The sequence below is a fragment of the Neodiprion lecontei genome, chromosome 2 (genome assembly GCF_021901455.1).
Source record: "Neodiprion lecontei isolate iyNeoLeco1 chromosome 2, iyNeoLeco1.1, whole genome shotgun sequence".
NCBI classification, from domain to species: domain Eukaryota; kingdom Metazoa; phylum Arthropoda; class Insecta; order Hymenoptera; family Diprionidae; genus Neodiprion; species Neodiprion lecontei.
The window spans coordinates 17,974,366-17,995,640 of record NC_060261.1 but is presented as its reverse complement, the minus strand read 5'-3'; the positions used below and the strand labels follow the sequence as shown (position 1 = coordinate 17,995,640).

The window sequence follows — 21,275 nt, the reverse complement described above, 5'->3', positions numbered from 1 at the left end:
AATATTCGAGATTTATTTTTTGTTCATTCAATTTTTTAACTATTTGTTTCAACAAAAAAAAAAAAACTTGTCCCAGTGTTTGAATAATTATACCGATACGAGTGAAGAAGAAAAGTATTATGACGAATTATATAATTCTATAGTGCATTCAATTACTTTGATAATAGTTTTACAATTCGTCAGCAAGTAAGTTAAGTTAAAGTAAGAGCAAATGCACTAACAACTAAATATTAACCAATGAATAAGTGAGAAGCATTCAATCGGCCGATATAGTTTGTAACTTTTAATAAATTACCGTTAATAGTATGGGATTAATTTCTGTTCCTGGTGTTATTGGAACATACGCGCGGGTAATGACGAATTCATGGGGTTGATGAAAAAAGAGGAAAATACTTTATTGAATTGAACAAAGAATCTTACGATGCTAATTTCGCGACGTCGACTTTACTCTTCGACTGCCTCGTGTCAACTGCCTCGTGGCTCTCGCGCGCTCTCTGGCGGCGATCTTTTCAAACACGCACTCTCGCACACACACACACCATTCGCACTCGCTCGTGGCGCTGTCGCCGTTTTTCCAAAATCCTACAATCGGCCGTCCTGAAATTTTTCATCCGCCCTCGGATGAGGCTCTTCGACATCTCCTGCGTCGTCCTCCGAATCTTCGTATTCGACCCATGGCTTGACGTGATCGGCTGCCGTGGAAGTCTGCTGTGGGCCCTCGTGTTCTCCAACTTTTCGGACCAGATATCGATCATGGCGCAACACGCGACTGATCTCGTACGGACCAAGAAATTTCGACGCAAATTTCAGCCCTGGACCCTGCTGTGTCCTCTTGATTGCGACCAAGTCACCTTCCTTGTACGTTCTCGCCTTCTTTCGTTTTTTGTTGTAGCTGTTTTTGTTTTCTTCTTGGATCTTTTGCACTCGTTCTTTTGCTTGACATCGGATCTCGTCGCGCTCTTCTTCGAATGACGTGATGAACTCTTTTTCTACCATCTCTCGAAGCGAAACGTCTTCTCGTAAACGCGGACGTACTCCAAACATCACTTGGAAAGGCGAGGATCCGATGCTGCGATGGAAAGATGTATTGAGATACTGCTGCGCTAGACTCAAGTATCGAAACCATTCTCCTACTTTTGGCGCTGCCAACTTGGAGATCAGAGGAATTAACGTTCGATTAACCCTCTCTACTTGGCCGTTCGCTCTGGGTATTCCTGTCGTCGTTAGAACGTGTTCAATTTCTTCCTTCTTGCAGTAATCTTCGAACTCTTTCGCGGTAAACGCGGTACCACGGTCGGATATTATCCTACGAGGATTGCCAAAAATTGCGGCTTGCTTGCTCAGACGATCGATGACCTCAAGCGTTGTCGTAGACCTCGTTGCGTAAAGCCACGTGAACTTCGTGAATCCATCAATAACGACCAAAATGTGCTTATAGCTCTTCTTTGTCGATGGTAAGGGACCGAGATGGTCGATGTGGAACGTGTCCAATGGCGTGATCCCTTTCGCGATGGCGTTGAGATAGCCCTCTTGTTTTCCTTGTTTACGCTCTGCCACGATACAATCGACGCAATTTCTTATTATCTTTTCGAGTTTTTCGCGTAACCCTGGAATCCAATAGTCTTTTACCAAAATTGCTTCGGTCTTGGCTACCGAAAAGTGTCCCTTCTCGTGTGCACGTTTAATAATCGTCGAACACAATGATCGAGGAACCACCAAACGTATATCGTCGTCAACTCCTTTGTAGAGAACTCCTCCGCGCATGACGTACCCCGTCTTCGCTCCGTTCTCGACATTTTCAATAATTTTCTTCAAATCTTCGTCTTCACGCTGCGTTTTCTTCAGTTTCGCTGCAAGACCGTCTTCTCGGTCGTCGATCAGCAGGCAAGTAGGCAGCGGATTCCTGCTTAACGCGTCGACGTGCATCATGTTTCTTCCTGGGCGATGTTCGATTTTGTAATTAAAGTCTTCCAAATAAAAAGCCCATCGCGCAATACGCAAACAAATGTCTTTCTTTTTCATCGTAAGCGCAAACGCTCGACAGTCGGTTACAATCTTAAATTCTATCCCTAACAGATAAACTCGAAACCTTTTCAGAGCTTTCACGATCGCCAAACATTCCAGTTCGTAACTAAAATATTTCTCCTCGGCTGCGGTCGTCTTGCCGCTCGCGAAATACACTGGGTGCCACTTGTCGTCGTCTACATTCTTTTGAATTAACACCGCGCCGTACCCGTGTTTTGACGCGTCCGTGTGCAATTCAGTTTCAGCATTCGTCTTGTACAAATTCAAAACTGGGCGAGTTGTCAAAGCGATCTTTAAATTCTCGAAAGCATTTCGTTCGTCGTCTTCGAAACGAAATTCTACACCGTTTCTTAAAAGATTTGTCAGCGGACGAGCTATCAAAGAATATTTGGGAATAAATTTGCGAAAATAACCTGTAAGCCCCAAAAACGCTTGGACTTGTTTGATGTTTGTTAATTCCGGAAATTTACGCACGGCTTCCGTCTTTCTCTCTGATGGTCGAACTTGTCCTTGACCAATCACGTGACCCAAGAATTCTACTTCGCGTTGCAAAAAGTTACATTTCGACCATTTAAAAATCAAATCCGCTTCGCTCGCAACTTGAAACACGCGTTCGAGGTTCTCGATTCCACTCGCATCGTCTTTCGACGGAATTATCAAATCGTCCATATACGTTAACACAACGCGCTCTTTAATCAACTCTCGGAAAACTGCGTTAACGAATTTCTGAAAAACTGCAGGTGAATTGCAAAGTCCGAAAGGAACTCTGCAGAATTCATATTGTCCGTCTGGGACAATAAACGACGTGTATTTCCTGCTCGCTTCTTCAACTTGGACGTGGAAAAATCCATTCCGCAAATCTAACGTCGTGAAAACTTTCGCTCCTTGCAAAAGATCAAGCTGATCTTCGATAAGCGGGAGTGGGTAGCGATCTTTAATAATCTTTTGGTTTAACAATCGATAATCGACGCATAAACGATTCGAACCATCTTTTTTCTTAACTACGACGATCGGGCTAGCGTAATCGGAATGCGATTCGCGCACGATCCCGTCTTTCATCCACTCTTGTATTTGTTCGTTTACCTCGCGCTTTTCCGCTTCGCCTAGCCTACGCGCTCGTTGATATATCGGCACATCGTCTTTCAAAACAATCGTCATGCAAACACCCACTTCGCGTCGTCTTTCCGGCTTGTACTCTTTAATCATTCTTGCAATCTTTTCTCGATTTTCGTTCACACATACGTTTGACAAATCAGCTGTGTCGCTGTCGTTCAACTCGATCGCTTGAATTCGCAAAACTTCAGGCACACTTGCACTCTCATCATTCACATCGTTTAATGGTTCGATTTTGCAAATTCCGCGGGATCGGAAAAGTTTAACGCAATCGAGAAAATCGGTACCGATCAGGAGTTTGTGGTCTAACAATTCTTTTTTAACCACGTACAACCGAACCTCGTATTCGTGCTCGTCAATTTTCATTGTCGCGTTAAAAAACCCGACTGTCTTGTTTACTTCTTTCCCCACGCCACGGAATGGCGTCGGTTCACCTACGAGTTTTGGTTTTCCCAAATCGTCGTACTGATCTTCTCGAATAATCGTAAGATCGCTCGCAGTGTCGATAATCGCATCTACAATCATTCCATTCACAACAACACGCTTCGCTTGCTTTTGGTTTTTCGCCGAAGTGTCTGCAAGCACGCACGCTTTCTTCGTCTCACTCGCACCGGGACATGCCGCCGCGATATGTCCAAACTTTTCGCACTTGAAACACTTTCGACCCAATTCTTTCGACGGACACTTTGGGCTTACGTGATCTCGCTCACCGCAATTAAAGCAGCGCTGTGCAACAGCTCGATCTTTCTTATTGACACTTGGCACTGTTTCGCGTCTTTCGCTCGATCGGTTCGATTCACTTTTCGCCGGTGTCTTCGTCGCACTTTGTTTGTTTTCACTTTTCGCCGTACTTCTCGTCGTGTCGCTGCGGTCGCGCAGCGTTATCTCTTCGAAGGCCTGGAGAAGCCCCGCTTTCGTCGTGAATCCGTGAATGCGCGCGGCGTCGCGCAGGTTGGCATCCGGAATACCGTCTACGATGTATTGCAATATCTCTTCTTCCGGCAAACCCAATTGGTTCGCTAGGATCGTTTTCTCGTGTGCGTAATCATTGAACGTCTCCGTCTTCTTCCATGTTCGCTCCTCGAAGCGTCGTCTCACAGCGATTTTGTTCGGGCGTTGGAAAAACATTCCACGCAACTCACGCAACAGTTCGCCCGTCGCCATTTGAATGTGTTCGGGCTTAGAGTGAAACCACTCTAGCGCCCTCTCTTTCAGTCTCATTCCAATTAATATTTTCGTTGAATCTTCGTCTAGTCTATACGCTTCTTTCAGGAAAAGCACTTGTCTCTCCCATCTCTCGTACGCTTCGTTGTTTCCATCGAAGAAACTCAACAGATCTGCGAGCATCGAGAGACTCACGCGCGTGGGGCCTTGATCGTTGTGAACAACCGTTCTGCTCGAGGTCACCGCGGGCCGTTGTTCCGCGCTCGTCGCACCTCGTGCCTCGTCGTCCGTCTGCCTCCGCTGCGCCATCTCGAGCTCTCGTCGTAGCAACGCGACTTCGCGTTCGGCAAGTTCTTTCTCTTTTTTGTACAGCTCCAACATGCATTGCATCGAAGCGGCACCTTCGTCGTCATTTTCGTCTTGATTTGTTTCGGTATGACCGTCGGATCCTTCCAGAGTCGACATATCGAAACCTTCGGCTCTCGTCAAACGTAGCAACAGCTCGGCTTTATTGCCAGTTGTCGGCAAGTCCAAGGACGCCAGCGCTTCTTTTAACGCTTTCGTCGTACACTTCTTCGGGTCTAACATTTTGCTGTTCGTGTCTTTGTCTTTCACTCGTAGCACTTTCTCGAACGTTCTTTACTCTGACGCGTGTTTACACTGAACGCGCCTCGCGCGACCTCTACGTGTCCTCTATGCGTCTTGGGCACACGCTGTACGCTCGACACGCGGTTGCTACCGCGTTTCAACACGTTCGATCTCGTCTTTTCGTCGTTACCGTCCTTTGTCTTTCGTCTATCTTCGTCTTTCGTCTTTTCGTCTTTCCGTCGTTTCGTCGTTTCGTCTTTTCGTCTTGCGTCTTTTCGTCTTTTCGTCTTTTCGTCTTACCTCGTTTCGTCTTTTCGTCTTGCGTCTTTTCGTCTTTTCGTCTTTTCGTCTTACCTCGTCTTACGTCTTTGTTTCACACTTTTTCTAAACGGCGGTTAGAAAATTCGCCATACTGCGCGTCATCCCGGTTGAGCCCCCAAATTTATGGGATTAATTTCTGTTCCTGGTGTTATTGGAACATACGCGCGGGTAATGACGAATTCATGGGGTTGATGAAAAAAGAGGAAAATACTTTATTGAATTGAACAAAGAATCTTACGATGCTAATTTCGCGACGTCGACTTTACTCTTCGACTGCCTCGTGTCAACTGCCTCGTGGCTCTCGCGCGCTCTCTGGCGGCGATCTTTTCAAACACGCACTCTCGCACACACACACACCATTCGCACTCGCTCGTGGCGCTGTCGCCGTTTTTCCAAAATCCTACAATAGCATTACGTTTCATCCACTGTGATTGTACTTTCTACTAGCATTGCGCAATTGAAGTTTCAAATTTATATCGCGACGTATTCACATCCAAATTTACGAATGAATTATACCACTACTATTACTCCAGAAAGCCGCATATCGTGGCAAGTTTTTTTTGTTGACTCGATACAGTAGTATAATAATGACTTAACCAAATATAATTATACCTATTAAGCAAATACCCGACAGTAGTGCTTGTGGGGTGTATCACGCAGAGCCTCTTTCTAATGGCAAACTAAAAATATCTTGCCTTCTTCGCTGACCCACAAGGAATGCCCAATATCCCATGGATCTCCACTTCAAAAACCCAGGCTCTTACGTGGCACAAACCACTCGTGGTCTATGCACCACAGACCACCATTGGGAGTGGAGGTTCTTCTCATACGCACTTGGTAGGCACAATCTCTTCTGAAACCATACCTCGCACTTGAGGTTGCAGAAACGTTGGCCGGAAATCTGGAGCGTTGTTTGGACTCAGTTCAGTTTGAAAATTTCAAACTCCACGGGGCGGGCTATGCGACATTATACATGCTGTGATTGCATTCTATTATCTTCCATAACACATACGTGCTAGTTAAGAGTTCGTATTTGTAGGTAGATATCCAAATAAAAAAAAAATAAAAAATTTCACCAAGTTGACTGCAGCACCTGCACAGTATCGATGTTGTCTCATAGAAGTTCACATGACAAGATAAATAAATTGCTTTTACTATCTTCCAACTTGTTAATCGAATATCATTGTATTTAATTATGGCATCACCCTTTCCTCTCTCCTCTCAAAACTGAACCCTGCTCGACTCCGAGCATCCGGATGGAAGGGGTTGCAACCACCACTGAGGGCAACTCGAACTGACCAGGACGATACCTTTACAAAACTGTGAGGAAAATGGCGTGGAACAATTTACTTTTGACAAAGCGATCCACTACAAATTGTCGGACTATGCTATTTTGCGACAATCAGATAGCAGAAGAACTGCTAGATCTTTTTTTTTTTGCAAAAAAATGTACTCATTGTAGAATTATAAATAATAAATGATTACTTGGCCTCGCGAAACAAACCTTTTTAAATAACTTTATTTATACCGAATTTTTTCCCCATATAACCTACGTTAGACCTGATTGCAAAGTAAGAACAAGATTTCCTCAGTTTTAACTTACACTTCGGTGTTTCTCCGTCATAAAAATTTCAGTTTTTATTGTAAATTCTACGAGCGACAGGCTGGTATTTTTGGAATCTTACAATTAGGTCGTGTAAATTATCGTGAAAAATCTATTCGAAGATTTGTGTTGACGAAAAAAAAGACGTTATGTTACGAGGAAAAATTATTTATAAATATTTTCTGATGGGAATTTTCACTAGCTTAGGAATGAGTACCATCCGGATTGTTTATAATGAATTGGTTTGGAGATATGATCGAAATCATCATACGGAACTGTTTTACCATATTTGCTTATTTATTCATTTTTTTTTATTTTGCAATTTTCAAGCGCGTGTAACGTTAAAAATACTAACCTTCAGATTTAAAGAAATCTCAAGGAATTCTATCGGAGCAAGAACGTTGTAAACCAAGGACATTGATTCAATCGTCGCTAATAACTCGATAATTCTAGGCATTCAATTGAGAGTGAAGTCACCACATCTTTGGTTATTGCAAAATCAAATTCTCTAGGTGGTGTGTTCCTTCCAATACTAACATCGTCAACCAGTAGTCTCACACGTTTTCTTTTATCCAGTTTCACTGAAATATAACTAGCGAATCTATTTGACATGTGGGTAAATAATATCGGTTTATTTTAACCCGTACATAATCGGTTGATACCATTACAAAATCTGAAGTCAGAATGGGGGGTCTTCCGGGGTGATTTTCAGTAAATGGCTGTTGGAAGTAAGCAAATAGTGATACACAGTCGTATGAATTTTCGAAATTACAAGCACTACAACATACGTTTTTGGGGTAACTGAATCCGAATCTGGGATCGGTTTGAGTCTATCAGGTCAAAATCAAAGTCATTGCAAAGTCAAAACGAAAAACAACTGTTAAAGCAGCGACAATCATCATAGCTATACGTTTTTGGGACAATATATACTAATCTATAGATTAGGTGTTTACATCTGATTTTTGAAATTTTTTCACCTTCACCATCCATTTGTTGAAAATCAGCCCGGAAGACCCCCATTCTGACTTCAGATTCGGATTCAGCGGTAAAAAGTACGTAAGGAAACGTGTTTCGCATGCCGAGTTCAGATAATTTTTTATTTTTGTGGACCAGCGTTATCTATACCTTGGGCCACGTAGCCACACCGGGTTCCCGGCTTGTCAACCACCCTGAAGTCACGCTCCGGGAAGGTCATCCCACGTAATCGACGGCGCTGCCGCTCCATACGGTTATTTCACGGGTTTCATATCCAAGCTGGTTTCCCAGCATGTCAACCATCACGAGAATCTCCTCGCAACTGCGAGACCCACTCGAGACGGTCAACCCACGATAACCGTTTTCGCTTCCACTAATGATTCACGGAAGGTAATTTCTGCGCCAGTTTCCCGGTGTGTCATCCTGGCGTAACCCCCGTATCAGGTCCCCAGGGGCCAGCTTGCCAATCCCGTATTCCGCATAGACTTGCTCTCATTTCATAGTTATCCACAAGTTAATTTCATTATGCAAGTTATCCCAATCGACACGCTGATAGCCATACGCTCCCACAATACCAGACTGTACGCGTATTTACGCATGGACACATAATTATCCCATAGCATTTACACCTTGCGATACTGACTAGATACTGACAGCTCATCCCGTTAGCCGAACGTAACGCCGAGTAGACAGATCGTGTCGTGTTTATATTTATTCGGTTCTCGCATATTTTTTCTGCTTTAATAACCTTCATTCATCTCACTCTCGCTAGTTACGGCCTTTATAATAAACGAATCGAGTAATTGAACATAATTATTTCATTTTACTTAATTGATACACGAAGAAATAAAACGGCCAACCGGAATGATGAGAAATAAGATAAATTGAAGTTACATACGGATATCGTCAACAGACGTCGTATATAAAATTTTTCATGAAATTTTGAAATATTGATACAAACCTTGTGTCAAAAGGGCGCGCTTTGAAGTGAAATGATTTAGATACATAACTGACATGATTTTTCGTCCACTTTGCACCACACATTACATTAGGCGATACACATATTATACACTATAATTTATGAAAAGTGCCGTAGCTGTTCTTGGATCACGTTTGCGTGGTGATTGGTCCGAAGTCTGCAGAAGGTACGAGATGAAGCTTTTGTGGCTGCCGAATCACCGTATGATAAAACATATTTTAAACATTATTATTCAACCGTGTTTGAAGGAGTTTTATGTAGACTTTGCTGTAATTTCACGGTGCTTACTAAAGACCTTCCGTATTTTCTTCACGATCAACCCTGAGTGTGCAGAGTGAAGTATTCTCACGTACCGCTACAACGCCGAGTGAAAATACTCAATGACCGAATACCTTATACCCTGCGGGATACTTTATTCCGTTCTCACATCTGATTGGAAGAAGTAGAATTCGGAAAGTGTAGTCACGTTTATTTGACCCAATTAGGGCTGAATCCCACTGCGGTACACGTGGAATGAAAAGATAAGATTCCAGGTATGACATATTACTTGACTCAGACTTACTTAATTAACCACAAAAACATTTAGGGATTTGTTGTGTTACGAAGCTGGCAGTGTCGAATGCGACAGGATGTAGGGAGAATTCAATTCATTATAATATGATTCTTCGGTGCGGCCTAGAATTCCCACCAGGTGGCGTTTGTGCTGCAGCGTGATAGCGAGCACGGTGAAGAGCAAAATTTTCATAACGTTTTAGAAGAGAAAGAGAGAGAGAGAGAGAGAGAGAGAGAGAGACAGACCGAGAGAAAGGGAGAAAGAAACAGAAGACACAGCCGTCAACCGTTAGTTCTGCTGATCTTGGTCTTTAAGGGATCTACCCTGATTAGAATTTTAGGAAGCCAGAACGAAACGAAGGCAGGCTATTTTGAAACAAGCCGTCCAAAAACGTCATTTTGAGAAAAACGCGTTTAAAGTTTTCTTTAACGAAAAATCGTGACAAAATCTTACTTACGTCTAATCAGCGATACCTGCACCATACATTATGCCTTCAGTTTCTTCATAGCACTCATTTTCATTCAAAATAGCCTGCCTTAGTTTCGTTCTGGCTTCCTAAAATTCTAATTAGGGTAGACCCCTTAACGGCACGACGCATTGCCATGCACGACTCTAATATTCTTACAAAAATTTTTCGTGTTATCGAGATTAGATGTTACACAACATTGGCGACTACTGTAAGACTCGCGTGATTTTTCTGACTTTCTCTTTCTCCTTTCCATTTTGAACTACATGTCTTTCTATTATAATTGATTATCATGTGAGTTATTGATGCTGCTAATATAGAAGAAATGCCTGACAATAATTTGTATAGTATTTTAAAGATTTTTTTAAAACTTAATTTTAGTTTCAAAAAGTATCTTTTTGCCCCCCCCCCCCCCCCCCCTTTGAAACAGTTTCGACCGCTGCACTCCTACCAGTGTATGCAGGTCTGAACCTGCTCCCAATTGACTCTTACCAATCACATCCATGCACTACTTGTATGAATTGTTTGGATTTTCTCTTCTTTTCTTTTTTCTTAATATCATCTGCACACAAAATTCAACCATTCATGTTTATTTGTTCTCCTCATTGTTTCCCCAGGAGTAATAACTTCATTAAGGTAGGTTATATTGAAACCTAAAAAGGCAGTAGTTGCAAAAGTCCTGAACAATCAATCTTACCATTGACTGGTTTATTGAGAAATTGGAATGAGCAAACCATATGCTTATTTTGCTGAAGGCGAGATGAAGAAGCGGTTGCACAGCAGATTATAGTCAGCAGTGTAGTCGTTGACACGGTCAACTTCAAAGGCAAGGAAGTTACTCGAGAAATTCTAGTTTAACACTTCCCATCACATCAGCTTAACTTCCAATTTTCCCTATTTCTCGTGAAATTATTTCTGTCTGTCAGCTCTGATGCTTGGACTAAACGTACTAATTTATTTAATTACGTATCATGAATCTTGAGAAATGATAAGAGATTTAATTCCTTGGAATTCCAGGATATCATACAATTGCGATACAACATTATACAATTTCGATAGGGGTCTTAATATGCATCCTTATATTTACAAACGTCGAACCCTTTACTGTCTATCCTCCCCCTCCTGCCTGCTCCGACCCTTTTTCCCTATTTTTCAGTATGCCCTATACCATATAATCTCGCCGCTGCCGCTGCTGACAACCCTGACATATGTATCCTGATCCACCCTTCCAATATGCACACGCATGCACACTCGCACGCTCGCATTTACACACACACACTCGTCCATGTGCACACACGAATACGCCTAAACACACCAGAAGACATCCCAACACACCAGAAGATACCCGAACACACACGAACGTACCCGGAGACACCCGAACACATCCGAACGCACCTGAAGACACTCGGACACATCCGAACTTACACGTGAATACCTGAATATTTTCAGACGCACACACGCACACACACCCTTGGGCAGTGCCGGATTTAACTTGGAGCCGCCTGTAGTCCCGAACTTATTTGCCCCCCCCCCCCCCCCCCAGCTAGTGATCTGTTCACTAATAGGATTTTTTCAATCAGGATCGATCAATATTTGATAATTTGTATCACACATGCTCATAAGCTGTCATTTTATTCAATATTTTTCGATAAAGCTGCATAAATATAATAATAATAATAATGACATCAATAATAATAATTCTGTTATGTAATAATCGTAGTACAGTATAGTACATTTGGTGAGTGACTAGTGATGTCTAAAAAAATTCTCACTTCTTTAATGCAAATATTTTTTCCTTGCTCTTTGCGTCGCTATGTCATTTATAATTGTAAATTTCATTAAATTTTAATTAAGACATTTTTTCCATCCGTACTATGAGTGTCCGGTAGTAGGGGACACTTCTCTGACACCCTAGTTTTCGTTAATAAATGAATTTGTATTTTATTCTTAGCTTAACGTTATGTACTAATTCCAAAATTTCCTATATTGTTAAACATACTCCAAAGATTATAACAAAAATAAAAATAATTATTTTTTCACTTAAATGACGATTTTATTAACGAATAACCTTAGGTGTCTGGTACTGAGGGACTTCCCCCTATACTAATAGAATTTTAGGAAGGATCAACAACGATACATGTGCGTATATGTGCCCTATATTAGTTGCATATAAAGATATCTCACCGCCGTCGCCGTCAAGATGTTAGAAATCCAGAAATAATAATAATAATAATCACAATAATAATGCACTGGCCTCTTCCATCCCCTCCCAACGAAATCGAAAGTATATACACATAGCATAGTTATCATCTTTAGAATACACACTACAGACATCTGAAAATGACTGATTTTTGTCGAAAAGTGAAAATCGGTAGTGTCCTAATGATCATAACTATCCTTGGTTATGAAAGTTTGGGAAGCTCGAGAAATCAGCTTCAACCATCAATGCATGAATATGGAAAATATTGAATAGCTTACGAGTATTTTAACCATTAACGATAAATAAAGTTATCCCATGTTAAATGAATAAGAAATAAAAATCAAATGGGCGTCCTTTCAGACTTGAGCTTATCTTTTGGGACGATCTTTTTTCTATCAAACACCATCATTTCAAGAGGTGAGACTGAAAAAAAATTTCTATTTAGGATTTACCAGTATATACAATACATAATGTAAATAATTGTTTGAAAATTGAAAATTAGGCGAAATTAATGTTAAGTATCTTTTATAAAGTACGAATAGCAGAGTGAAATTTTAATTTATTTATAAAGATGTCAAAACATGAGCCGTCATTAGGTTCAAAATTCATTCATCCATTCCACAATTCATTCATTCCAGGTGTATATTGTTTAAAATAGTGTATATTGTTAAAACTGGTGGATATTCTTAAAATTATAAATAATTGTAAATAACTGTCTGTCGTCGAGGCACTATATTTTTTGATTTCACTTCTATTGTTTCTTCGTTTTATATCGTCTCTCTTTAAAATTTGGCTTGGCTTTTGGAGTGTCTAATTATTAATTTGAAATGTTCGTCCTCGTGGTTTAGATTTACTTTATTATCATTAGTTTGTCGATTTTCGATCGGTTACGACTTAGTTTCAGACAGGGGAACCTCCGCACCTCCTTCCTCCTGGAGAGACGTAGACCAAGCAACCTTTCTTCTTAAATTTGTGACCAGGTGCCCCACTCCCTGGGTCTAGCCTCATCCGCTCGAGCCGTGTGCATTGCGCGGTTATATTTGAATCATTACAATATATACATTAGAGCGGTCCTTATGTGAGGTTCAAATTTTTCTTTCACCATTTGAAACCGATTTGACAGGCTCCGTCATGAATTTTTTTTTTTTTTTTTACTCCATATAAGGACCACCCTAATATACATATATATATATATACCGAGACGAGGTGGTAAAAGTTAAGAGGCTGAGCGGCTGACTGCGCATGTGCAAGATAATTGTACTCCATCGATCGATTATACTATACCGCAGCAATATTTTCGTCCGCTAGATAATGCAGTTAACTTACTCTAAATGGGCCATAAATGTATGCACTGTTAAACTCTTCCGCGGCAAGTGGCGGATTGAGGTTGCGTTTATATGATGATCGTAGCAGTTACCATTTGTTTAACAATAAATGGTTGATAAGCTTCTCCAAATTATACACCATAGGAAAAAAGAAACTCGTTCGATCAGCGAATTCTTGGAGTAAAAATTACAGGCAATACGTCGAGAATGACTCATTGGTACCTATGTTCAAGTTACATTTGCGAACATTTTTCGAACTTATTGAACACCGCAGTTGAAATGACTTTTAATACAAAAAAGTGGTGTTCTTGTAATCAATGTAGCGAACCTGGCGGGCGGGGGGCGGCAGTAATTGGGGATCATATTCTTTATTTGACTCTAGTAGTAACAGTAGGAGCAACCGGCAACTCAGCTGTCTGTGTACAGCAGTCTCGATCCGCGCTCAGTTTAGATACGTCTTGTTGGTTTAATAACGTTAATAAAAGTTTATTTACCCCCGTGCCAATTATTGTTTGGAATATCATTCGTTAACAGGGGTAGGCCTGTGACTGAAGCAGATAACCAGACAAATATCTGCATGGTTGAACACACGGGTGCCAACTTCAGGGCTGCTTCGCAACCTCTCCCAGACCCTTCGAATTTTAAGTACGTTGTGTTATATGTTTCGAAGTATTCAATGTTTTCATGGTAGTCTGTGATGGATTTGTACTCGTTACATTTGTCGTTTCTATGAAGTAACGAATATTTTTTAAAAACTGATGCAAGAGAAGCAAATGGGTGACCCAACTTCATAGATTTTCTACATTTTTTCATCAGTTTATGTTTTTTTATCGTCAGTCATCAGTATCTCGATTTATGATTTTGGTTTCCAAGATGGTTCATATTTTTCAGAACACTCACCCCCCATACTATAAAGCAACACATGGGTTTTATAAAGGTCGACGCCTGAAGTTGAACGTAAAAATTCGTATCGCTTACATGACTTCTACAAGTCACGTTTGACAGCTACAAGTCAGGGTTGGTCTGCCTGTATGACAAGACGATAAAAGTCACAAATGTACACGTAGGCTGCTCAGCTTGCTGACTTTTATTATTTCCTTTCGGTACCTACTCGGCTTTCTATTTACAACCAAACGGTCCATTCCTCTGATCCCTCTTGATTTTCTACCCACTTACACAAGTCAAGTATCAAATAAAAGGATCCAGTATAAGAATATCTTCAGGTTGTTCAAGTCAACGGTTTCATTGTGAAAATCATGTGCAGAATTTTGGATTCGAGTACAAGATTAAACGATATATTTTTCGAAATCTGAAAAATGTCATCCATTAATTTGGTTTCAATGTTCTATGTCGTATTAGAATTTATCATTGTTGCATACTATAAAGTTTATTATTACGTAGCCATAACTATTCGACCAAAATACGTTATGCCTGGTTGAAAATTTTTGCAGTGACACTTGAAATATTGCCCACTAGTAGCTTGTAGCCTAGGTACTGCTCATTTTGTCTCAAAATTCACAGACAATCGCTTATAGAATTGGAAAGGAGATGTTTTGTGTGAAATTTAATTAAATTTATGAGGGCATTTTCGATACAAACAATTTCCTACAACCTGTCCTTTAAAACTAGAGACATTTTTTGAGTGGCTATTTAGAATTTTTCAGCAGGACAAATTTTTTCGTGAGAACCTTTTTCATCGGCCACTCAAATATCTAGCCACGTTGATCTGAAAATGAAATGAATCGCTTCAAATCAATTTTTTGGATAGTTGCAGTCCTGAAAATATCCTCGGTTCAAAAAATATAAAGATACTCGCGGTTGAATATCTCAATGCTTATTTGAATGCGTAACAGGTGAAAACATAAATAAGTAAACCGTAGCCGGGAAAAAAGTTAAATTGTTTCTAATGGATTGATATAGAACTCCTCATATATGTATATACTTATATGTTTGTTGGTATAATTCAGAGTCGCGCGAACTGCGAGAAGGAAGTTGCAGGCTCGCCCCGCTGAGAGTTAAGAAAACTTCAGAGTCAGCCTAGAGCAAATGGAGGAAAACATTCCGTCGTTCCTGGAACCGTGGGTGGCTGGTATTTTATGATTTTTATTCGAATCTTATCTGAAACCTAAGGCGTCTTGGGACGAGGGCTAGATACCACAGTCTGCACAAGCCTCGTAGCCTTCGGGCTGCTTGTTAATGCCTTCAAAGAGAAATAATAAACTTGAATAATATGGTCTAATTATGCCCCGTGGCTGTTAGCTTACATCGAGACTACTTCCCAGATTAAGAACAAGTCTTCTTACCTCGGTGTCTCTTTAGCAATGCCAAAGGTTCAAAAGAACTGAGATGCTGAGACTGTTAAACACGGAACTAAAGCTTTGAACCACTTTTCCAGTTGTGAAAATGCTTGTGTCAGATATATCCTTTTCGATTGACGTGAGCTGCTGAGCTTAGAACTCCAGATAAGCCGCAGTAAAGTTCCCGATAGACGTACGTCGGGGTGAAAACTAGAAAGGCGAGCAGTTTGTTTGAATTTATCTCTCATGTTCTGCTGATTCAGTTTCATACTCCAATACATGCTTTGGTTATCTATTTCTCTCTGTAGTTTATAGACGCGATCAATTAACAGCTTGTTTTTATTTTAGAGGAATGAGATATTTTTCTGGTTTTGAAAACACTGTTGCTGTATATTAGACGTCATTTTGTCAATTTTATTAGCTTTACTGATCGATGAAACTGAGAGATCTTTTAATTCTTCATTCCAAGTAAACCAGTCAAATCAAGAATACCTGCACTTTGTAATCGTTTATAGAAAAAAGAGGAGTTGCACGGAAAAGATTATATAGTAGATATGATAGTAAAGTCACCACAAAAAAAGGGTATTCATTGTTAATCGAAATGAGTACTGCCATTTATGCGCCAAAAGTAATACCTTTATATATATATCGCTGGAGAGTGTGAAAAGTTGAATGGAATCATTTCAAAATAACTACTTTAATTAGACAGTCAATGTGACGAAGTTCTAAATTATGATAGTAAACGGTCAGCCATTGGATATTATCAAGCTCTTTCTACTCGTTGGAATAATATTTAGTTAAAATTCGTGAAAACTATGGTTATAATAAGTAAAACACTCAAATAAATAAGAATCTTAGCTGAAAAACTATAAACTTAAGAACAAATGTTGTATAAATACATTATATAAAGAAAAAGTTTAAACCTACAAATATTATTCAACACAAACAACTAAAACTTATGATATAAAATCGCAGCGATAAAGTTTCGATGGGTGGCTGCAATTTTTACGTAATGTTTCTGCACTTATACACATGGTGACTGTTACTATCACCACATCAGATGATATCTCTCAAAGTACGACCACTTGGGGACAATTAATTGAAATCTAGATGGGGATTTAGTGCCATTTTGTTGGTAATTTGTTGCGGGAATCCCGAGTTTGCTGTTGGGATGAAAAAAGTTTAGCATCGACCCAATCGAAACCTTCCCCCCCCCCCCCCCCCCCTTCCATGCCCCCCGAAAAAAGCAAACAAAACGGCATATTGAGTTGATGTTTAATTGTCTGAGGTTCACGTTGATACAAATTTCAAATTAACAATCCCAACTTAGAAAGATAACCCTAATGCTATAAAAGTACGAATTTATGCAAAACATCCTTTTTTTTAGCAATTACACGACGAATACTTAATTCTGAAATTAGAAAATCCGGAAATCTATAGCGCGATGTTGTTACTCGCTTGCTTTCGGCTGAAAACTACCCTTAACCTTAACTCCTATAAAAACACGGAGTCACGAAAAACTCGGTTATTTTATAACTTACACAATCTATATCGACTGCTAGAATTAGTTGCTTTGAGAAACTATATCACGATATAGTGGCCCATCTTCTTCGTGCGAAATTTTTTTTTCATATTTGTACTTCCCGCTCTTTATTCTCTTAGAATTAAGCTGTTGCCGTAACATTTAAGCCTCACACTAGTTTCAGTGAGTTGATTGTTTTAATAACAATGGTCAATAAATTGTTTTAACAAGGAAGGTGGTTACTAATTTTGAAATACTCGTCTACTCTCATTATGAAACCATATTTATTTTGATTCGATTAGGTCTAGTTGTTGTGTTACAGCTGATACCAGTAAAATTGAATGTTTATCGTTCTGACTTAACTTTGTTGATTCAAGGCGTTCTCTTATTTACTATAAGTACCAGTTAATTAGTTACAATGAATAAGAAAATACCCGGAACCGGAAGAGGTAAGTTAAAATGATAAACATTCAATTTTACTGGTAGTAGCTGTAGCACGACGACTGAACCTGATGGAATGAAAATTAATATGGTTTTATAATGAGGAGAGATGTGCCGTATTTCGAAATTAGAAAGCACCTTCCTTGTTACAATATTTTGTTGACCAGGGTGTTGTAACACTATGTATAACCTAATTTTTGTTCATAAAAACTGTGTTTTTGGTAAAACTAAAAAAATCATATTACTGAATAAGAGACTATTAAAGATTGGGTAATGTTTCAACGGATCTACGACAGTATTGTCAACAGTTGAATAACTCCTTCTGAATGGAAGGGGAAAAAATTACTCGGTTAAATTGTTACTTTCGCTCATTAAACGCAGTGCGTAAAATTGACTGGTGAAATGCACGTGTGCCGAAAATAAAAATAAAAAAACAGCGTGTCTATAATCGAGAATTTTAATTGGGCGCGTGCGTCAACGTTGTTTTATCGCACCGTTCAGAAATTAGGCAAGTTGCGCATGCTTCACAGGCTAAAATCGAACTTTCCAAGCAGATGTTGGAAAAATAAAAATACAAAGTGCTGACTGCTAGTCCAGGTCATCACGCTGGTAAACGCAATCTTCAATTAACTATGTTATTCCAGTGATTTAGCCAGTCTCGATCGTTTTCCTTTTTTTGGAAGGAACGAAACATGTCACATTTATGAAACTTCAGGAACAATTTATCACATAATTAAACTGTTCATACAAGTATATTTGTTCAAAAATATTGCAAAATGGCAACGTTATGGCGTAGTTCTTCAGGAAGGTTTTGACGTCAATTGTCCGTTTATATGGGCAATCCAACGACTTCAATATTGGCCTGAAAACTATAAGCTTAGAAGTTTTGGTATTGCGACATTTAAATGCTGAATTTATATATAAGAAATATTTCAAAAGCTGAAATTTGAGAATATGGGACACATTAGGAGAAAAAAAAATTGAAATTTTAACTCATTTTGAAGTTACGTTTCCCATGAGCTTAAAAGATGTAGTTTAAATTTTGATGTTTAAGTAAGTAATTGTGTGGGATTAAATTTTTCAATTAAGAAGATGATGCTGTAGATTTACGTGCTTCAAGTTGAGATGTTTTCACGGGACTCTCTTGAAAATCGAGTAGAGTTTTGGTTGTTGGCGATGGAGGAGCATGAAGGAATCTTGAGTAGACGTAGCAAATAGCTAAGCTGTGGCGATTGGTTGCATTGGAGGAGTCGGCTGCTTGATCAAAATAATGCATTTGTTAAGTTTTGAGTGTAAGGGTTCTGGTTGAACGAGTAGGTGTCTGAGGGGTTAGAGTGAAAATAGTTTGAACGTAAGGATTCCTGGAAGAGGTGGATAAAGAAGAGTTTTCAGGGAGAGAGTGAAACGTAACGAAATAATTTCCAAATTTTTTTAACCTTGTCAGCCATAAATTAGCATTAATTAAATTTAAGAAGCCATAAATTTTAATATAAAGTTTCGAGTGCTAGCTTGAATAATTGCTTACCAAATTGAAATGTGGATGCGAGTTTACAGTGAAAAAAGATTACTGAGTGAAGTTTCTTGAAAAAGAAAAAGGGTCATAAATAAAGATAAAGGCTTTGGACGCTCGGTTCAAGGAATGTGCGTGATGTTTGCCAAATGTCACGTAAAAATGGTAGTCGAAACGAAACAATGCGTAACGAGTTGCGGATTTTTGTTGTACATATCCAAGCTAAACCAGGCAAATGAAATGCAAATTATAAGACATTGGTGAGCAAACAATAATAATTATTTGAACAAAGATACATTTTTTAATTTATCGCGTTTTTGAAACGGACTGAAAAGTGTAAAATAATAACATTTAGAACGAAAAACGTGGGGCACATGTAATAGACAATTGATGAATGGATAGTTTACCTAAGTCAGTAAAAAATTTATCGAACTGCAAATAATATGAACTGTTGCCGGCGTTTCCTCAACGACACCTACGTTTTTCATTTCAAATCTTATTACTTTATTCTTTTTAGTCAGTTTTAGCAGCATGATAAATTAAAAATTTTATTTCAATTCACATAATTATTTTCTACTTTTTCGTCTAGTCCGTGCAAAATTTTGCAATCGATTTTTATTTACACATCTTGACGAGATTATGACAGAGATATGTGGCAAATTTCAGGTCGCTGCTTCGAACGCTTGTCGTTGAGTCGTTTGTCAATCTGCGTTACTACTGACCACGTCTGCCGTCTGCATCTGTCGTTGGTCGTCTTCGTCTAACGTCTTCGACTACCTTCGGTCTCCATCGGTGATCGTTGTATCGTCCTTATGTGAACGTCAGCTCGTGTCTGTATAGCTTAATAAAATTGATTGCAAAACTTGTACCAATCGGACAAACAAATAATATTGAATAGTCATCCAGTTCTGAGCTATGTTTAAAGTTTCAAGTCTCTAGCTCATCGGATGGTTAGTTTAAAATCGATTGCAACATTTTTACCGAAGATACATGCAAACAAACAGACAGACAAAAAAAGCGAGTCGATAAAAACGTGGTAATGATAAAATAATAATAATAATGACAACAACAATAATAATAATAACAACGATGAAAGAACGGGACCCAATTATTACGATCGAGATAAGCGGGATATACCACGCAACAAGCGACACAAGATATTGGTTGGGAAATGGTAACAGCTTGCCATAATTCGAACGGCTTGAAATTACTAGGCAATAACCTGTGATGTAAAGTCGTTTCGTGAAATTTAGTGACATGATACGAATAAATACTGTACGAGATCACGAAAGAGGATGAAAAAAATAGGATAATTACGAAAAAGTCTGCCTAGTATCAAAGAACTGAAAGCAATCACACCGAAAGGAAGTGTGTAAACAAATTGTTATGTGAAAATTCAATGTACAAATTGTAACAGTTTGAATACGCCCGCCAAAAACAAGGACAACTGGACTCATTGATGGGTAAGCCCGTAGGGAAAGCCTTGACCTGGGCGCTTATTGGAATGATACAGGATCGCAATCTCCAGGAGATTCTTTTCACGACGATTGAACGATCGAGAGTTATTAGAGCGCGCTCTTCAAACAAAAAAAAAAAATCAACGAGTTGATCAAAATTTAACAAAATAAAGTTCACGCGTGTTGGGTAAACTTGTGGTTACACAAAAAAACTATCAGCGACCAAATTTTGCGGATCAGCGACAAAGAAATCGCACCAGAACATGACGGAAGATGGGAGTTCTATTGGCCAGGCAAAGAATTAGCGAGTTCAACAGAGGAAAGGGAAACCGGAACATGGAAAACATCCAGAAAGAAACGTTGATGATAAGTTTTATAATTTGACATGTTATTTCTCTAATTTTATAGGTATACATTTTATTGAACTACTATCGTTATAGATGTCCGTCGTACAAATTTTAGTTATACAATTTCTTTATATCATTGTTTTTTTTATATTTCTACGTTTATTTTATTCGGTTTTATGTTATATAGTCATGTAATTGGTTCATACCGAATGTCCTAAATTCCGTTCCGATCATCTTAAACATTGAAAATGTCTCGTTTTAATCTGTGTCCTGTAAAACAAAAAGATAAAAAAAAAGAATGATAACGGATAACTTTGTTATTTGCAAGAGGCTCCTCGTTTGCATTTAAATCTTTGTCGGAACAAACCGTGATAAGAAATAGTCCGTTA

General features: G+C 39.3%; 2 protein-coding genes across 4 annotated transcripts in view; both read right to left on the bottom strand.

Annotated features, from left to right (window-relative positions):
* Nucleotides 1-21,275, bottom strand: part of LOC107218031 — a 489,709-nt gene that overhangs the window by 162,344 nt on the left and 306,090 nt on the right. The gene's annotated exons all lie outside the window — the stretch shown is intronic.
* Nucleotides 583-4,890, bottom strand: LOC107220321 (transposon Tf2-1 polyprotein). The gene has a single exon (XM_015658873.2). It carries the CDS (start codon nt 4,888-4,890, stop codon nt 583-585), a length of 4,308 nt encoding a protein of 1,435 aa, XP_015514359.2.

What these genes read in the sequence shown, in the direction of transcription:
- LOC107220321 (XM_015658873.2), bottom strand. Translation starts at nt 4,890, where the DNA reads ATGTTAGACCCGAAGAAGTGTACGACGAAAGCGTTAAAAGAAGCGCTG.